The sequence below is a fragment of the Schistocerca cancellata genome, chromosome 5, assembly GCF_023864275.1.
Source record: "Schistocerca cancellata isolate TAMUIC-IGC-003103 chromosome 5, iqSchCanc2.1, whole genome shotgun sequence".
Lineage (NCBI taxonomy): Eukaryota > Metazoa > Arthropoda > Insecta > Orthoptera > Acrididae > Schistocerca > Schistocerca cancellata.
In genome coordinates this window covers 724,014,158-724,032,434 of record NC_064630.1, presented here as the reverse complement: position 1 = coordinate 724,032,434, position 18,277 = coordinate 724,014,158, and the positions used below count along the sequence as shown (strand labels likewise).

Genomic DNA, 18,277 nt, shown 5'->3' with positions numbered 1-18,277 from the left:
AGCATGACTCTAGAGCCGTCCACACAGCTTCTATTCTGCCTGTACCTCGCCTCGAGCCTTCCACGGTTCACAGAAGCTCTTCTGCGAACCTTGCAGAGCTAGTACTCCTAGATATTGCGGAGACATGACTTAGCCACAGCCTGGGGGATGTTTCCAGAATGAAATTTTCACTCCGCAGCGGAATGTGCGCTGATATGAAACTTCCTGGCAGATTAAAACTGCGTGCCAGGCCGAGACTCGAACTCGGAACCTTTGCCTTTGCTGCCCAAGCTCAGTTGGTAGAACACTTCCCTGCGAAAGGCAAAGGTCCCCCCAGTTCGAATCTCGAACCGGCAGGCAGTTTTAATCTGCCAGCAAGTTTCATATCAGCGCACACTCCGCTGCAGAGTGAAAATTTCACTCTGGAGTGCCCGGTACGTATTGAATGTTCTTAGACCTGTTCTTTTGCCGTTCTTACAACAGGTAGATCATGTGTTGTTCCAACACCATAATGCTCGACCATACACCGACCGTGAAACTCAGTGTTCTCTGCAAGACCTGCAGCAACTTACATGGAAGCACGATCTCTGGACTTGCCTCCAATCGAGCACGTTTGGGATATGTTGGGACGAGAAGTGACTAGTGTGACTCGTCAAGCAACAACTCTTGCAGAACTACGTGAACAGGTCGAGCAGCCGTGGCATAACGTATCCCAGGAAATTGTTCGCCATCTATACGATCGACTTGATGCCAGAGTCAGCGCCAGCACTGCCGCCCGTGGAGGTTACACCACGTACTGATGTGGCTGTTTCAGCATAGGTCGATACCAGGTACCTCAGAACCACTCTTCCTATTGATGTAGTTGTTGTTTGTTATTGTGGTTCTCAGTCTTGAGACTGGTTTGATGCAGCTCTATGCTACTCTATCCTGTGCAAGCTTCTTCATCTCCCAGTACCTACTGCAACCTACACCCTTCTGAATCTGCTTAGTGTATTCATCTCTTGGTCTCCCTCTACGACTTTTACCCTACACGCTGCCCTCCATCACTACATTTGTGATCCCTTGATGCCTCAGAACATGTCCTACCAACCGATCCCTTCTTCTTGTCAAGTCGTGCCACAATCTCCTCTTATCCCCAATTCTATTCAATACCTCCTCATTAGTTATGTGATCTACCCATCTAATCTTCAGCATTCTTCTGTGGCACCACATTTCGAAAGCTTCTATTCTCTTCTTGTCCAAACTATTTATCGTCCATATTTCACTTCCATACATGGCTACACGCCATACAAATACTTTCAGAAACGACTTCCTGATACTTAAATCTATACTTGATGTCAACAAATTTATCTTCTTCAGGAACGCTTTCCTTGCCATTGCCAGTCAACATTTTATATCCTCTCTACTTTGACCATCATCAGTTATTTTGCTCCCCAAATAGCGAAACTCCTTTACTACTTTAAGGGTCTCATTTCCTAATCTAATTCCCTCAGAATCACCCAACTTAATTCGACTACATTCCATTATCCTCGTTTTGCTTTTTTTTATGTTCATCTTATATCCTCCTTTCAAGACACTGTCCATTCCCTTCAAATGCTCATCCAAGTCCTTTGCTGTCTCTGACAGAATTACAATGTCATCGGCGAACCTCAACGTTTTTATTTCTTCTCCATGGCTTTTAATACCTACTCCGAATTTTTCTTTTGTTTCCTTTACTATTTGCTCAATATACAGATTGAATAACATCGGGGAGAGGCTACAACCCTGTCTCACTCCCTCCCCAACCACTGCTTCCCTTACATGTCCCTCGACTCTTATAACTGCCATCTGGTTTCTGTACAAATTGTAAATAGCCTTTCGCTCCCTGTATTTTACCCCTGCCACACCTTTAGAATTTGAAAGACAGTATTCCAGTCAACATTGTCAAAAGCTTTCTCTAAGTCTACAAATGCTAGAAACGTAGGTTTTCCTTTCCTCAACTTTTCTTCTAAGAGAAGTTATAAGGTCAGTATTGCCTCACGTGTTCCTACATTTCTACGGAATCCAAACTGATCTTCCCGGAGGTCGGCTTCTACCAGTTTTTCCATTCGTTTGTAAAGAATTAGCGTTAGTACTTTTCAGCTGTGACTTATTAAACTGATAGTTCGGTAATTTTCACATCTGTCAACACCTGCTTTCTTTGGGATTGGAATTATTATAGTCTTCTTGAAGTCTGAGGGTATTTCGCCTGTCCCATACATCTTGCTCACCAGATGGTAGAGTTTTGTCAGGACTGGCTCTCCCAAGGCCGTCAGTAGTTCTAATGGAATGTTGTCTACTACCAGGGCCTTGTTGCGACTCAGGTCTTTCAGTGCTCTGTCAAACTCTTCACGCAGTATCGTATCTCCCATTTCATCTTCATCTACAGCGTCTTCCATTTCCATAATATTGTCCTCAAGTACATCGCCCTTGTGTAGACCCTCTATATACTCCTGCCACCTTTCTGCTTTCCCTTCTTTGCTTAGAACTGGGTTTCCATCTGAGCTCTTGATATTCATACAAGTGATTCTCTTATCTCCAAAGCTCTCTTTAATTTTCCTGTAGGCAGTATCTATCTTACCCCTAGTGAGATAAGCCTCTACATCCTTACATTTGTCCTCTAGCCATCCCTGCTTAGCCATTTTGCATTTACTGTCGATCTCATTTTTGAGACGTTTGTATTCCTTTTTGTCTGCTTCATTTATTGCATTTTTATATTTTATCCTTTCATCAATTAAATTCAATATTTCTTCTGTTAACCAAGGATTTCTACTAGGGCTTGTGTTTTTACCCACTAGATCCTCTGCTGCCTTCACTACTTACTCAATCAGAGCTACCCATTCTTCTTCTACTGTATTTCTTTCCCCCATTCCTGTCAATTGTTCCCTTATGCTCTCCCGGATACTCTGCAGAACCTGTGGCTTAGTCAGTTTATCCAGGTCCCATCTCCTTAAAGTCCAACCTCTCTGCAGTTTCTTCAGATTTAATCTACAGGTCATAACCAATAGATTGTGGTCAGAGTCCACATCTGCCCCTGGAAATGTCTTACAATTTAAAACCGGGTTCCTAAATCTCTGTCTTACCATTATATAATCTATCTGAGACCTTCCAGTATCTCCAGGATTCTCCATGTATACAACCTTCTTTTATGATTCTTGAACCAAGTGTTAGCTATGATTAAGTTATGCTCTGTGGAAAATTCTACCAGACGGCTTCCTGTTTCATTTTTACCCCAATCCATATTCAGCTACTGCGTTTCCTTCTCTCCCTTTTCCTACTCTCGAATTCCAATCACCCATGACTATAAATTTTCGTCTCCCTTCACTACCTGAATAATTTCTTTTATCTCATCATACATTTCATCAATTTCTTCATCATCTGCAGAGATAGTTGGCATATAAAGTTGTACTACTGTAGTAGGCATGGGCTTCGTGTCTATCGTGATCACAATAATGCGTTCACTATGCTGTTTGTAGTAGCTTACCCGCACTCCCATTTTTTTATTCATTATTAAACCTACTCCTGCATTACCCCTATTTGATTTTGTATTTATAACCATGTATTCACCTGACCAAAAGTCGCGTTCCTAATGCCACCGAACTTCACTAATTCCCACTATATTTAACTTTAACCTATCCATTTCTCTTTTTAAATTTTCTAACCTACCTGCCCGATTAAGGGATCTGACATTCCACGCTCCGATCCGTAGAACGCCAGTTTTCTTTCTCCTGATAACGACGTCCTCTTGAGTAGTCCCCGCCCGGAAATCCGAATGGGGGACTATTTTACCTCCGGAATATTTTACCCAAGAAGACGCCATTATCATTTAACCACACAGTAAAGCTACATGCCCTCGGGAAAAATTACGGCCGTAGTTTCCCCTTGCTTTCAGCCGTTCGCAGTACCAGCAAAGCAAGGCCGTTTCGGTTAGTGTTACAAGGCCAGATCAGTCAGTCATCCACACTGTTGCCCCTGCAACTACTGAAAAGGCTGCTGCCCCTCTTCAGGAACCACACGTTTGTCTGGCCTCTCAACAGATACCCCTCCGTTGTGGTTGCACTGTATGGCTGAGGCACGCAAGCCTCCGCACCAACGGCAAGGTCCATGGTTCGTGGGGGGTTGCTATTGATATGTAAATGTAATCACATCAAGTACTCCATAAAGACTGTTGCAATCTTGAGTGAATTGGAAACCTTTGAAATATTAGCAATAGTCTGTTTTATGATGGAAGAAAGCTTGGAGAGCTTAGGACTGAAGACCGGCCGGCCGAAGTGGCCGTGCGGTTAAAGGCGCTGCAGTCTGGAACCGCAAGACCGCTACGGTCGCAGGTTCGAATCCTGCCTCGGGCATGGATGTTTGTGATGTCCTTAGGTTAGTTAGGTTTAACTAGTTCTAAGTTCTAGGGGACTAATGACCTCAGCAGTTGAGTCCCATAGTGGTCAGAGCCATTTGAACCATTTGACTGAAGACCATAACAACATGTTTCCATTTTTTCACCGTGAGGTAAAAACTGGCACCTAGACGCTACGGCTGGACCCGCAGCTAGCACTGTACGACAGTAGTGCGCAGGCTTCGGCTCGGCCATCGGCAGCCTTGCAGACGAGCCCCGGAGAGAGCGACCGCGCTGCGCCGGCTCGGTAGCCGCGGCGGCGTATAACGCGGCGGCGGCGGCGGCGCGCCTCCAGTGCCGGCCGCGCAGCCGCCACGAGCAGACGCGACCGCCGCCACCGCCGCCGCCGCCAGCGCTACGACGCCGACATGCCTTCCGCGGGAGCCGCTTCCACGCACCTGCTGCTTCTGCTGCTGCTGACGGCCGGCGTCTCGGCAAGGCCCTCGACAGGTAGGCCTCCGGCGGCTCTGTCGTTGCCAAGTCTGCTAACCGCGAGGGCTGATCAATCGATCTCTCTTCTCATACGACTGATCTGATCGCCGAATAATACAGTGACGTGATCCCACACAAATAATACTGTTGCAAAACTCATCGTGGGCATGTTTTGAACTCACACTGTCGTTTTCTCCGCGACTGCGAATTAAGTTTAGTTTGCAGGAAATACAGTATTTTAAACATAGCTGCGCAACACCAACGGTTCCACGTAATAAGACTAAAAACAGCCGACCAGTTGCAATGGATAAAGTAATCTTTACCTAGGTTTCGACAGATTTAAATCTGTCTTCTTCAGAAGGCGGCCTGAGGACAATGAACATCGTAGTTTACATTAAAAGGTATGAAACTTAAGTCAAGAATAGAGTTTAACACATATTAGAGAGCATATTACAAAATATGAGAAGGACGCCTGGTACTTACAGTATTGATGTATCATCGTCGTTTTTACAAATATCTGCATAGATCCATTAGTCCAAAATAAAATATAGCCCTGAAAATAGGGTTTGTCATGTAAATAAAAATTAGTACATGGATGTTGCAGAGCTCACAAGCCACTGAGTATAATCGGCCAACGTAGTTACACTGCGGCCAGGGCAGGTGGCGCTTATGTCGCGAACTATGTGCCGATTGGCGTACTAAAGCAACGTGTAAAATATCAATATTAATAGCGTCCTTTTAATGTAAACTACGATGTTCATTGTCCGCCTTCTGAAGAAGACAGATTTAAATCTGTCGAAACCTGGGTAAAGATTACTTTATCCATTGCAACTGGTCGGCTGTTTTTAGTCTTATTTCTGGAAATACTTGTCGGCCGCGGTGGCCGGTGAGCCACAAATTAATATTACAGGTCTTTGCTAAATCAGCTACATTTCATTTCGCATCACCCTCAGCGTGACAATGGTTTCGTGTATAGCTATCAGGACGAAATAGTTTTCGTTGGTTGTGTTTCACAGCTCTGATAAATCTTAGAAATAGCATACTGTAACACGTAGAACTGTTGAATAATTCATTTTTATCTGTGCGACCGCTTTCAGTCAGGGGCGATTTACCAGTACCTGTTTTACAACGTTATGGATACGGGACAAGTTTCACGCAAAAAGCATCTTTGATAATTATACTAAGATATACACAATACTTAAATATTTTGTTAAGAATATACAACATTTTGGCCTGCCGCTGTGGCCGAGCGGTTCTAGGCGCTTCAGTCCGGAACGGAGCGACTGCTACGGTCGCAGGTTCGAATCCTGCCTCGAGCATGGATGTGTGTGATGTCCTTAGATTAGTGAGGTTTAAGTAGTTCTAAGTTCTAGGGGACTGATGACCTCAGCTGTTAAGTCCCATAGTGCTCAGAGCCATTCGAACCATTTTTTTAAAATACTCCGCCCTTAGAGATAGTTAGTGGAGAAGGCAACCAGCCACGCGAACATTTAAAAAGCTCTATTTTGGTGCCATTACCGGTTTCGCGCTCTCTTGCCCATATTCAGATGGCTAACTCGTGTAACTACATTAATATATTCATCAACAGCATGCTCTCCGCTCCTGCGCTGCATTACATTATAGTGGACTTCGGTTTAATGGGAGAGTTCTAGGAAAGTGTGATTCACCTGCAAAGGAGACCGCATGTAGACCGTTAGTGCGACTTAGTCTTGAATATTGCTCGAGTGTTTGGGATCCGTGCCAGGTCTAACTAAAGTAAATCAGTTCAGAAGTGGCTGCTAGATTTGTTACCGGTAGGTACGAACGACACTGCAAGAGTTGCGGACATGCTTCGGGAACTCAAATGAGAATCCCTGTAGGGAAGGCGACGTTGGCTCTGAGCACTATGGGACTTAACATCTGAGGTCATCAGTCCCCTAGAACTTAGAACTACTTAAACCTAACTAACCTAAGGACATCACACACATCCATGGCCGAGGCAGGATTCGAACCTGCCACCGTAGCGATCGCGCGATTCCAGACTGAAGCGCCTAGAACCGCTTGGCCACACCGGCCGGCGAAGGCGATGTTCTTTTCGAGGAACGTTACTGAGAAAATTTAGAGAGCCGACATTTTAAACTGACTGCAGAACGATCCTACTGCCTCCAGCATACATTTCACGCAAGGGCTACGATATAAGATACAAGAAATTAGAGTTCATACAGGGGCGCACAGCCTGTAGTTTTTCCCTCACTCTGTCCCCGAGTGTAACAGCAAAAGAAACGTCTAGTAGTTGTGCAAGGTACGCTCCACCGGTGGCTTGCGCAGTAGCTTTGTAGATAACAATTACTGACAAGTTAGCGCCACTTGATCCAGTGTATGGATGAGTTAAATAATTCCGAAAAACATGACAAGGTGGCAGCAACTGATAAAATTTGAGTGCTGTATTTCGTGACGTTTTGGTTCTTGTGTTCTTCAGAACACTGCACTAAGTCAGAATGAGAATTTCACTCTATAGCGGAGTGTGCGCTGATATGAAACTTCCTGACAGATTAAAACTGTGTGCCGGACCGAGACTCGAACTCCTTTCGTCCAGGAGCGCTAGTTCTGCAAGGTTCGCAGAAGAGCTTCTGTGAAGTTTTGAAGGTAGGAGACGAGGTACTGGCAGAATTGAAGCTGTGAGGACGGGGCGTGAGTCGTGCTTCGGTAGCTCAGATGGGAGAGCACTTGCCCGCGAAAGGCAAAAGTCCCGAGTTCGAGTCACGGTCCGGCACACAGTTTCAATCTGTCAGGAAGTTTCACTGCACTTAGTGTTTACGTGTAAACAGCACACACGTATACTACACAAATCACTGTGGCACACAATAGTCCTCGTTTCAGTTGCAGCCTTAGACATTTGCTTCAGATGTAATATTTTATTTTACAATCCAAAGGTTATTAGATCCAGCGTTGATAAAATGCCGTTTAAATACTCCGTCTTCAGCAAAACACAATAATTTGCTTGTTATTTACCCATATGTGGATAGACATATAAGTGTCATCGTCCGTGGGTCTCGTTTCTATTTCTGGAACATATTATACGAACATTTTGTCATATTCTGTGTTTTACATTTTTCTACTTTTAACATATTTGGCATTAAATAAGTTATCTAACGACGAAGTTCACGCCAACGTATTTTAAGACTCACCATTTACTAACAACACGTGTTACAAAGCGTGAACATGCCACTCTTTACGTCCGCTCACGTACATTTCAACCAAGAGAAGCCAAGTTACATCTGCATTTTTCATTCATTTTTAGACAGCTGAAGATTGGACGGTAGCAGAGAGAAAACTGCTCAAGTAAACGTCTAATCGACAATAAACGATACTTTACGATGAAAGCGAACATGAAAAAGTTTATAAAAGCACGGCACTAAACGAAAAGTGGAATGTCGCAATAATGGGAGGTGCGATGTATTACAATCAGACGACCTTTTTTGAAAGAAAGAAAAGGGGGAGGGGGGGGGGAGTAAAACGTAACACACTAATTACAGAATAAAACTAACTTCTACACACGACTATACGCTCTTGAAGTTAATTAGATATTTTAATTTAGTTTCTTAATATATTACTATCCTACTTTTTCTTTGTTTTTAATCAGATTATCTGATGGTGACTCGTTACAAAGTCCAAACCAATAAAGATACTATTTGTGTGAACTCAGAAATTTCGTAAAACGTTTGCACTTATTTTGTTGCTATTGCATCCTTTAAGCTGCATTAACTAAAAAAGGCGATTGTACTGGATGGCCTTTTGTTATGGGTTTTGCGGCTTGCCAGCATGCCGCCTGCAAGTACTCGAAAGAAAGACTCTTTGCTCAAATAATAGTGGTCTCTGTTCCCAAGAGTAAGAGTAGCGACAAACAAAAATGTAAGTACAGAACATTTACTATTTGGGTTTTCTTTCTTTGTGTACGATATGCGTAGCCCAGTACCTTCAGCGATTTCTTGATGTAATTCAATCTGTATCTTGGCTGTGTCGCTGTAAGCGTCAGTCTTGCCATATTACCTGTAAATGCATAGTCGCTCATTATTTCAGATATGCGTAATGTTTACACAGATTTAATTTACAAAATTTTAATTATTTGTTTCAAGTACTGTGGAGCGTATGTGTCCTTGAATATCACGTTTGCATGTGTGTTGTTCTGTATGTTAGTGCAGTCATTCTCCACATTTGCACAGCAACCATATAATTCGCGAAATTCTTACTGTAACGGAAAGCTTGCCGTGTGACACAGACTGCATGATACCTTGCAACTACTTATAGATCGTATGCCTCTTTACGAGCAAGGTACTCAAGCACCACACAGGACTCTAATTTATGGCGTACTTTATGCAAAAAAGTAATTTAAGTTCTTGTATTCTTGGATACACACAGTTACATATTCAACTATCTCTAACTGCTACAACATGAGTTACGCTGAATACTTTACGCCCGCAGTTATTTCACAAAATCAGTCATATCAACACATAAACAAATCGCTGAACACAGCCTTTATTTAAGTAAGAACTTATTTCATTTGATCTATGAGGGTACACCGAAATTTGTGAATTCTAAAGCACACTTACTCTCTGGTTGGCGATGTTGTCCTAGCACCTTTTTATTGTGATTGTCATCTCTTTTCAAATTATTGTCAATATTCGTAGCGCGCCAACTTCTGTGTAAGGAAGGCCAGAGAATATCTGTAAGTAAATGTAAAATACGTTGCAATGTAGGTTCCACTCTACGCTTACCGATATACTAAATTTTCTGCGACGTTTGCGACATCTGTACACAAGACGTACAGAGCCACATGAACGTGGATGGTGTTTTCGGAATATGTAGTTTCTACAGCACTTAAAATTTGAAAAAGTTTAACAACGTGTTGTATTTCGTACAAGAAAATGTCGCAACTGATTTAGGAATTTAGAACTTATAAATCTACATCTACACAATTGTATAGTTTCAACTTCATTTATGGTGGATAAACGGAAGATGAATAGCGCTACGTCCAGTTCTTGTGAATTAAGAGTCCGGATTTCAGTTTCGTATTCGTGAACCAGAACTTTCAATGTTAAGTCCTCTCTAGTGGCATTATATGCGCTAGCTTTACGTTTGTACGCACACTATCTAGCATTCTGTGTGGTGTCTCTTTGTTCTATATCGTGTCTCCCTACCACTTTCGCGCAACGACGCTCTGAGCGTGTTTTTTAGGGAATTGACTAGTTTGAACTTGGGACCTGTTGCTGGTAAGGAGACGTCAGACCACACATGACATGTAGAGTTCAGAAGAGTTCAGTGAGACTAGCGATGATATAACCAAATACTTAATGATTTCAGCGTCAGCTCCACTGCACTCCCTGTAAAAGAATCTTAATACTAACTAAATTTAGTGGAAGGGGTTCAAGGCTTTCCTATTCTTAGTTAGCTGGTAAAATAACGTCGAAAAAGCAGTTAAGTTTACCATTGGAAATTTTATTCTACTCACAAAACATCGTTTATAAATTGCACTATTGATAAAAGGAAATGTTTTAATGCAGGATAGTAAAAACCAACTGCGTTCCACAAAAATGTGAACGAATATTCCCTGAATGGGTTTCCAAGTTCTACAATGGATCGAAGGATGACCTATGCCATATCACATCTATAATCTAGGTTTAAATTAAGTTTCACAAAAGAGCAAACTATCCAAATGGTCTACAGTGACCCTCAATTATCTTTAATTACTTATCTAACTTGTCGTAAATTACAGTGGCTGATGTGGCTTCTCAATAACTATATAACAGAAAAAATCATCGCGTTTCAGATTTTTACTTCAAGTGGCAAATGTGAACACCATGAGCTTTAATTGACGATCGACATTAGTGTTACAGAAAAAGGGGGTGTAACAGATGAGACTTCTGCAGTTCTGAGTGAAGCTTTATGCGGTGTTATGCGGCATCGCGTGCGTTCATTACCTTGTCGGTGTTCGTTAGGGGGCAGCGGACAGCACAGCTCCGCTCACCTCGCCGTCTCGGAAGCAACTCTCCCCTAACTTCTCCTTACTACAATTTACCGAAGTTGGTTTAAAAAAACTATCTGGCTGTGTTTTCGTGTGACCAGTCAGGGTCTCAATGTTAACCTTAAGCTCCGCCTACAAAAATTCTGTCTATCCAATGAGAAACGTTATACTTTTCGTGGTGGGGCAATGTTTTTAAAGTTTGCAACGTAACAGAGACGCGAAAAAGTCTCACGCTAAAACTTGCTCCTGGTGTGGTCCTTCTAGTGTTATCGTAAGATCTATACTGTTCTTCTGGAGGGCTCTATCTTTTAACATGGGCTGGGGGGGTGGTCCTGACGTAACAGACCCGCGAAAAAGTCTCACGCTAAAAACTTGCAGGTGGTGTGGCCCTTTTTGTGTTATCTTAAGATCTATACTGTTCTTCTGGAGGGATCTAGCTTTTAACATGGGCTGGGGGGTGGTCCTGACGTAACAGAGACGCGAAAAAGTCTCACGCTAAAACTTGCGGCTGGGGTGTGGTCCTAGCGGTTAGCTGGCGACGTGGGTGTCCGTCCCTTATCGTAGGGCCTTCCAGCTTAACACGGTTCTGCTCTCGGCTTCTGTTCTCGTTTCTCCCCTCGGAACTGCGTCTGTCTCACAGTGGGAAGGTATGACATGCTTTAAGGCATTCTTGTGTTAGTCTGTGGTATTCCATTTGCTCACTCGTTACTCGTATTACTTTGGTTAATTTAATGTCACGACTTATTCGGAGCTATGTGACATACTACTGGATTTGCTTATCATGTCAGGGTTTTCATGGAAGGTGTTGGATTTGCCTGACACCTTACAACTATTTGTTTCGTGTTTTGTACTAAATTTTATCATTTGTTCTTCAATCGGCGTATTCTCTCTTTGGTCGAATCTTGGGTCACGTCAACGCTCACTTTGCACGCAAGTGGTCCACAGCCGAGTTGACAGTGCCGATTGGCTTCTGACTTGACGTGAAGAATCCAAATTATGAGATTCATTTCAGGGAATGTCGTTATTAGATTTGTTGGAACCGCTAAAGATGTGTGCAGAAGATGTCACTATTCGTAATGTGTACTTTACCATGGTGGACAAAATTTCAACAACTAATTCAACGAAACGTTGTATACGCAACAGTATTATAAAGTTCAGTGATATTTGTCTATCTGCACATGGTCTCAGCTGGATGAGTGCTGCCCGCGAAATACGAGTGCCTGTGTTCGAAGCGTGTTCCTACTCAACAAGTTTTTTTTCTTTTACTTTCTGTCATAAAAGCAAATTATAAGGAGGTTGATTGATTAATTTTCTTGGCGATCTATCAGTACCAACCTAATTAGTTCTGAGATTTAATACATACCTAACGCGTCGACTTCAAAGTAATTAACCTATTGATCTGATACGATTTAATTTTCCACGAGTTATTTCAGTCTCATCTTTATCTGCTACCGTGATGGAATCTGAAGAAGTGAATGAGACTCAAATATCTCGAGGAAAATTTAATTATATCAGACCTATAGATCACCTAAGCCTGAAGTGCTGGCAGGGTTTCCCCATGTCCAACACTGGGGTGCTATTCCAATACCAGAGAGCCGTAGTGATGATCTAACAAAGGGAAAATAAGCTGAGTGTGTGAACTGAAGTTCGTGTTAGGGAGGGCGCTGGACTAGGGTGGTCCATGCAGGCGTTTTAAGTATAACGCTGCAGTGGTATAATGGCTGGCATACATACCTAGTAAGCAACGAGACCAGGGTTTAAGTCCTGGCCCTGGCACAAGTTTTAATTCATTACTTCAGCTTCTATCACTTAACCTATTGCTGACAATGGACTACTTATGCCGGAACACACTTCTGAAGAGATAGCAAGTATACAGGCCTGACTACTTTCGCTTAGAAAGCGATTTCCATGATGGCTCTCTCCAGAATCCTAGGCGCTAGAGTTCTTTTAAAGATGGTTATTTCAAGTGTAAGTCCACGTTGTAGCATATTCTGCAGGCAGTATAATTACGTTGCCCCACTATGCGAGGGACACGAGCATCAGGAATGAATTTAAAGGCCGCATGCACGTTGAACGAAGCTAGCCAAGGGGAACGGAGCGGAACTCGTTCGTGTGACATTGGCAGGCTTGAAGTGCCAAACTCGCCTTGCAGGTTTCGGTGTCCGTCAACCACAGTGTAGTGGTCACACAGCAGTAACTCCGACCAGCGTTTGCGACTGCTGCTGAAATACTGTCTGCGGCGCTGCTTTATAAAAAATGAAAGTAAGGTTAGAGTTTAATGTCCTGTCGATGGTGTGGTCATTAGAGGCGGAGTGAAAGCTCGTATTACGAAAGGATGGGTTGTGCCCTCTCCGAAGGAACCATCGCCGCATTTGACTGGAACGATTAAGGAAAATCTCGGAAAACCTAAGTTTAGACTGTCGGTCTTCCTCCCGAATGCGAGTCTTCTGTGCTAACCGCCGCTTGGTTTGTACTGCTTAGGACTGAAATGCTACTACTGCGACGTTTATTACGATAGTTAAATTCCGGAATGGACAGTAGGACCTCCAGCACCATTTCTTGAGTTTTTCCAAAGTTGTTTGTTGCCGTAACGATTCCAGATGCTATTCTTTTCTGTTGCTAACGTTGCACTAAATACCAGAAGTTGTCAAGCATATTCAATCGTCCTCCCACAGTAACGTGTGCAGAAGCTGTAATTAATGGCCTAATAGCGTCTATCAAAAATGTATTTTAACTCAGTTAAACCAAGTAATGCTCGGTGATTGGCTTTAGATTAGCACATTCCAATGTAATTATTTTTCACGGTCTCTATTTGAAGTTTAATAGCTGAAGTAATGTTACAGTTGTTCCCGTTGCTTACTTAAATCGATTAAGCCAAACGCCAGGATGGTTCCTTTGAAAACTACACCACTAAACTCCTTCCTCATACTTGTCCAGTTTGAGATTGCCCTCTGCCTCTGATGACCCGTGGCGTTAAACATTAATCTCCGTGTTTTCGTTTGGTAGCACCGAGTAGTCACGCAGGGTGTTTGTACATTGCCATTACAAACGTCTAAAATATGTAGATGGTAAATGGTATTAGTCGTATTCCACGGATCCTACAGAGACAGGTCTCTGAGGTGTGATCAGAAGTAAAATATGTACATTTTATTTAAGGGCAATACAATGAAATGTCTTAAGTTTACGAAAGAATATTGTACTACTATGTTATTATTGGTTACAAAATGACCTAAGGTATTAATCTGAAAAGTTCGTTAAAAATTCTTCAGTAGTGTTAAGGAGCTGCCCGAAAGAAACTTCATTAATTCCGCCGTAAGCTCCTCCACACTGCCCATAAGACATTTCATATGTATGCTCTGACAGATTGTTAAATAGATGTGTTATCATGTACCTGACTCCTTTGTGTACTAATGTTAGTAAGTATCTGAAGTTGGTTTCAGCGGTAGCATTAGATAGATAATGTGCACAATTTTTTTTAAAACGTCATTGGACTTAACAAATATAAGCGTTGTGAAGCAGCTGTCAAAATATTGTGTTTTTTGAAGCGGTCTTTTCAGAATGTTCTAGGTCTAAGAAAAGATACAATTCGTATAATAAAGTGCTAAATTCTGAAATATTGTCCCTGCACGTTCCCCAAAAAGTTACTGCGCAACTCATTAATGAATACAAACATCCATTAAAAACTAGTTCTACAGTTTTTAAATCTCCTATAGCAGTAGGGGCCTAATACATGACTCATTTATGCATAAACAAAGGGACTTTATCAAAATTTAAAGATAATTTTCTCTTACTCAACTGTTAATATTTTTACATTTCCATTAGCTGCCTTTTCATTAAGAGGGCTAGTATTCTTTCTTACTCTTATACTTGTAACATCAGCAAAAATAGACAAAATTCCAATCTTCGGTCAAGGCAAACAGGCAATCACTAGTGTAAATCAGAAACTACGGAGTACTAAAAAAATAACCCTTTTTGATTGCTTCAAATTCGGAGTGTGTTTTTCTATCAGTGTTACATGGAACTCATGCACTTTGCATTCTGTCAATCAGCTAAGAAAAATACCGTTCATCTACTGTTCCTTAATATCTTACCTTTTCCACGAGGAAATAATTGTTCTCACAATCCAAAGCCTTGCAACTGACAAAATATTTCCAATGGTAATAATTTCTGATTTATTATTTAGGATATAGCCTATCCTAAATTAAATAAAATCTTTTCAGCATCTGATCTGACAGTAAAACTGTTTGTAAGTGAGTATATTTTTCTGTAGTATGTGTTTATAAATTATGGAGTACACGGCATCGATTTTTTTTGAAAATAGAGGTAAAATGAGACTGTCCCCTAATGCTTTACTACTTTTTTATCTCCGTTTTTGTGAAGTGGTTTGACGACAGCATATTTACGCTTGTCTTGGAAAATAATTCTATGAAAAATTAATTAAACAATAACTTAATACATTGACAAGACCTGCTAAATAACGTTTTATTATTTTACCACTGATTTCATCACAACCACTTGAACATTTACGAGTATGAATACCGAAGAAAATGGCTCGAGTAAAACCAGCATGGGGAGACGAAAAGTTCCCTAGCTATAGGGAGAGGCATATGACGTGTTTCTCTGTCCCATTTACAGAGGGTCACAGAGCGCTATTAATTACGATGATGATTATAGTTTTAGGGCGCTAAATTGCAGCGTCCAGTGGTAATTTACTGTGAGCCCGGTAACTGCTGCATTTGTAAGCATCGTAATTACAATGCCTCACACTAATCGCTGTTGTAATGGTGGAGTGGCATGCAGAGCGGCAGCTAAAGAACACACAAAAGAGTTTCCACCGTTGCAGGGTGAACACTATACGTTTCCTTTCTACCTCCGCACTGGGTACTGGAACTCTGTTACTTAGTTGCTTTCAAATTTAGTTATTTCGGGACACACTAAGTTCCCATCGCTCTTTCATCCACCAGACCTGGAAGAGAGGAAACCTTTGTTTTACGTGCTTGTTCCTCTGGACAAAGGTTTGTGTTCAAATCATTGTCAGTTCCCACTACATGCCTTCAGGGTTTGTAAGTGGAATTTAGAAATGAGATTTACACAGAACTGACTGGAAACAAATGGTTCAAATGGCTCTAAGCACTATGGGAACTAACATCTGAGGTCATCAGTCCCCCATACTTAGAACTACTTAAACCTGACTAACCTAAGGACATCACACACATCCAAGCCAGAGGCAGGATTCGAACCTGCGACCGTAGCAGCAGCGCGGTTCCGGACTGAAGCGCCTAGAACCGCTTGGCCACAGCGGCCGGCTGACTGCAAACCAATACTGGTAAAGTAAAATGATTTGACTAGTTGTAGGACAATATTTGGCAAAAGAAATAGGGGAGACTCTAGAAGTAGGATAAAGCATTGTATGTCTGTCTGGTCTAACACTAAAATTGCAAAAGGAGACAGAAACGTTATTAGTGCGGGAAGCAACCACAAGACGGCTATAACAAGACAAATATGCATACGTTCACATCATTTGCGGAAAGCACGGTTACGCTTATAGGTCAGATCTGTGAAAATTAGGTGGAAAATTAAAATGTTGAATGTTACAGTACAAACAAGAGATCCTAGAGGTGATTTTACGGCGGTACACTACATTGTAATATAAGATAGATATATGAAACTAGAACGATAGAAAGAAAAAATATGGTATCAAGATGGCGCATGTCTAGTCACTTAGAAGAAGCAGTTATCAGTGTTACCTGAAGAAAAAGTGTCACAAAGAGCTTACTGCTTGAGCCTCTAAAACGCAAGAAATCCTGAAGAAACCTTTTGATAGGGCGGAAAAAGAATTATGGATGCTTGAGGCCTACAAGAATAGGAATACAATAATTAACGGTTTATTGTATCTTTACTCAATAGTCACATCACCTGAAGATGACGAGAAGTTTCTTCGTCTAAACAATTGAGTGTTTTAGCCATATCATTTGATTCAACGCCGAGAACGTCACCAACATTTATTAATTCGAGACAGACTGAAACAGCACAGGATGGGAAGGTACTATCCTAGAACAACTCTGTGCAGCTATGGAAAGGTGGTCAAGTATGTGTGTTTATACGAATTTCGCGTCCAAACTTTTGATAATCTTTCCGTTTGAAGTACCAGACAAATTAGCGACCTAGCTTGTGGGAGCAATTGAAAGCGAGAGTATTTCGCTACGAATTATTGAGAACGTGAAATATGAGTCTCAGTTTTTAAGGAAGAAATATAGAATTATTGTACCACAAGTCTGACTTGGTTGCGATTCAGAGTGGGCGGGGAACTCTGGCGATGCGTACGTTAATGGTACGGCGGCTGTGTGTCTGCGGGGCAGCTGCAGCGCGACCAGAAGGAATGCGCCCGACTGACACTGACCTTGGATACGGACGCTGCTAAGTGGAGCTCAGACCGGCCGTTCCAAAGTGATCGTCGCTCCTTTTGCCTCCGTCCAGAAGCGTTTTAACAAGCATCATCGGTACCTGTATGGCTCGAAACTACTAGAAGATCGTGAGTACTGCAACCAATCCTGTAAGGTATCTGCTCAGTGACGACTCTCGAAATCTCTCTGTTGCTTTACATCGCTACTGACACATATGGCTTCGTAAGTTCTTTGATACCCCGGACAGGCATGAGGCACGAAACATCTCTTCAGTCAGAGTATCTTCGCCTGTAAAGACCGCGAAAAATGTGTATGCACCAGTTTCGACAGAGAGTTGAGTCCGAACTGGAGTTTTCGATCATTTTCCTAAATAGCATGTGGCAAATGATTCACCCATCCCGTCCTGTCCCAACTTGTATCTCGTCTCTAATGACGATGTGTGTCGGTACGATATTAAATCGCCACTGTCCTTCCACCTTCTAGAGCTATGGTGTGCTAAAGCTAGTGAGATTGTGGAAGTCAGATATGTGTTAGTGGTAGTTATGTGCTTCACAAAAAAACTTGCATTGGAGACGGAGATGGAAAAAACATTACGGCAAGGAAACACAATTTAAAATTTACAGAACGATGGCACTTCATGTCTATTGCATGGGAATGAAATGTGACTATCAAAGACAAAAATGAGTTCCAGATCCAGGCTGATGAGATTTCTACATTCTGTACAAGGTTATTCCAAAATATATCATACAAGAAATGCCATTAGAAGATAATTGCTCACCGGTTATCGAGCCCCCGGTCTCACATGATGTAGTTGCTGAACAGTTCAAAATAGACTCAAGTCTCATTTCAAATAGGTACCCCACTCATACAGTTATAGTTCGTGGTGACTTCAGTCTACCCTCGACATGTTGGCGAAAATACATGTTTAAAGTTGGAAGTGGGCATCAAACGTCGTCCGAAATCGTTCTGAATGCGTTCTCAGAAAATTATTTTGAACGGTTAGTTCAGGAGCCCACTCGAAGTGGAAATGGTTGCGAAAACATACGTGAAGTT

General features: G+C 42.1%; 1 protein-coding gene across 1 annotated transcript in view; it reads left to right on the top strand.

The window, feature by feature from the left end:
* The first annotated feature begins 4,697 nt into the window (after nucleotides 1-4,697).
* The window catches only part of LOC126188022 (uncharacterized), a 409,344-nt gene continuing 395,764 nt past the window's right edge, over nucleotides 4,698-18,277 (top strand). Inside the window, exon 1 of the mRNA XM_049929440.1 lies at nucleotides 4,698-4,837. Within this exon, the coding sequence (XP_049785397.1) occupies nucleotides 4,756-4,837 (82 nt within the window). The 5' untranslated portion in view covers nucleotides 4,698-4,755. The remainder of the gene's footprint in view (nucleotides 4,838-18,277) is intronic.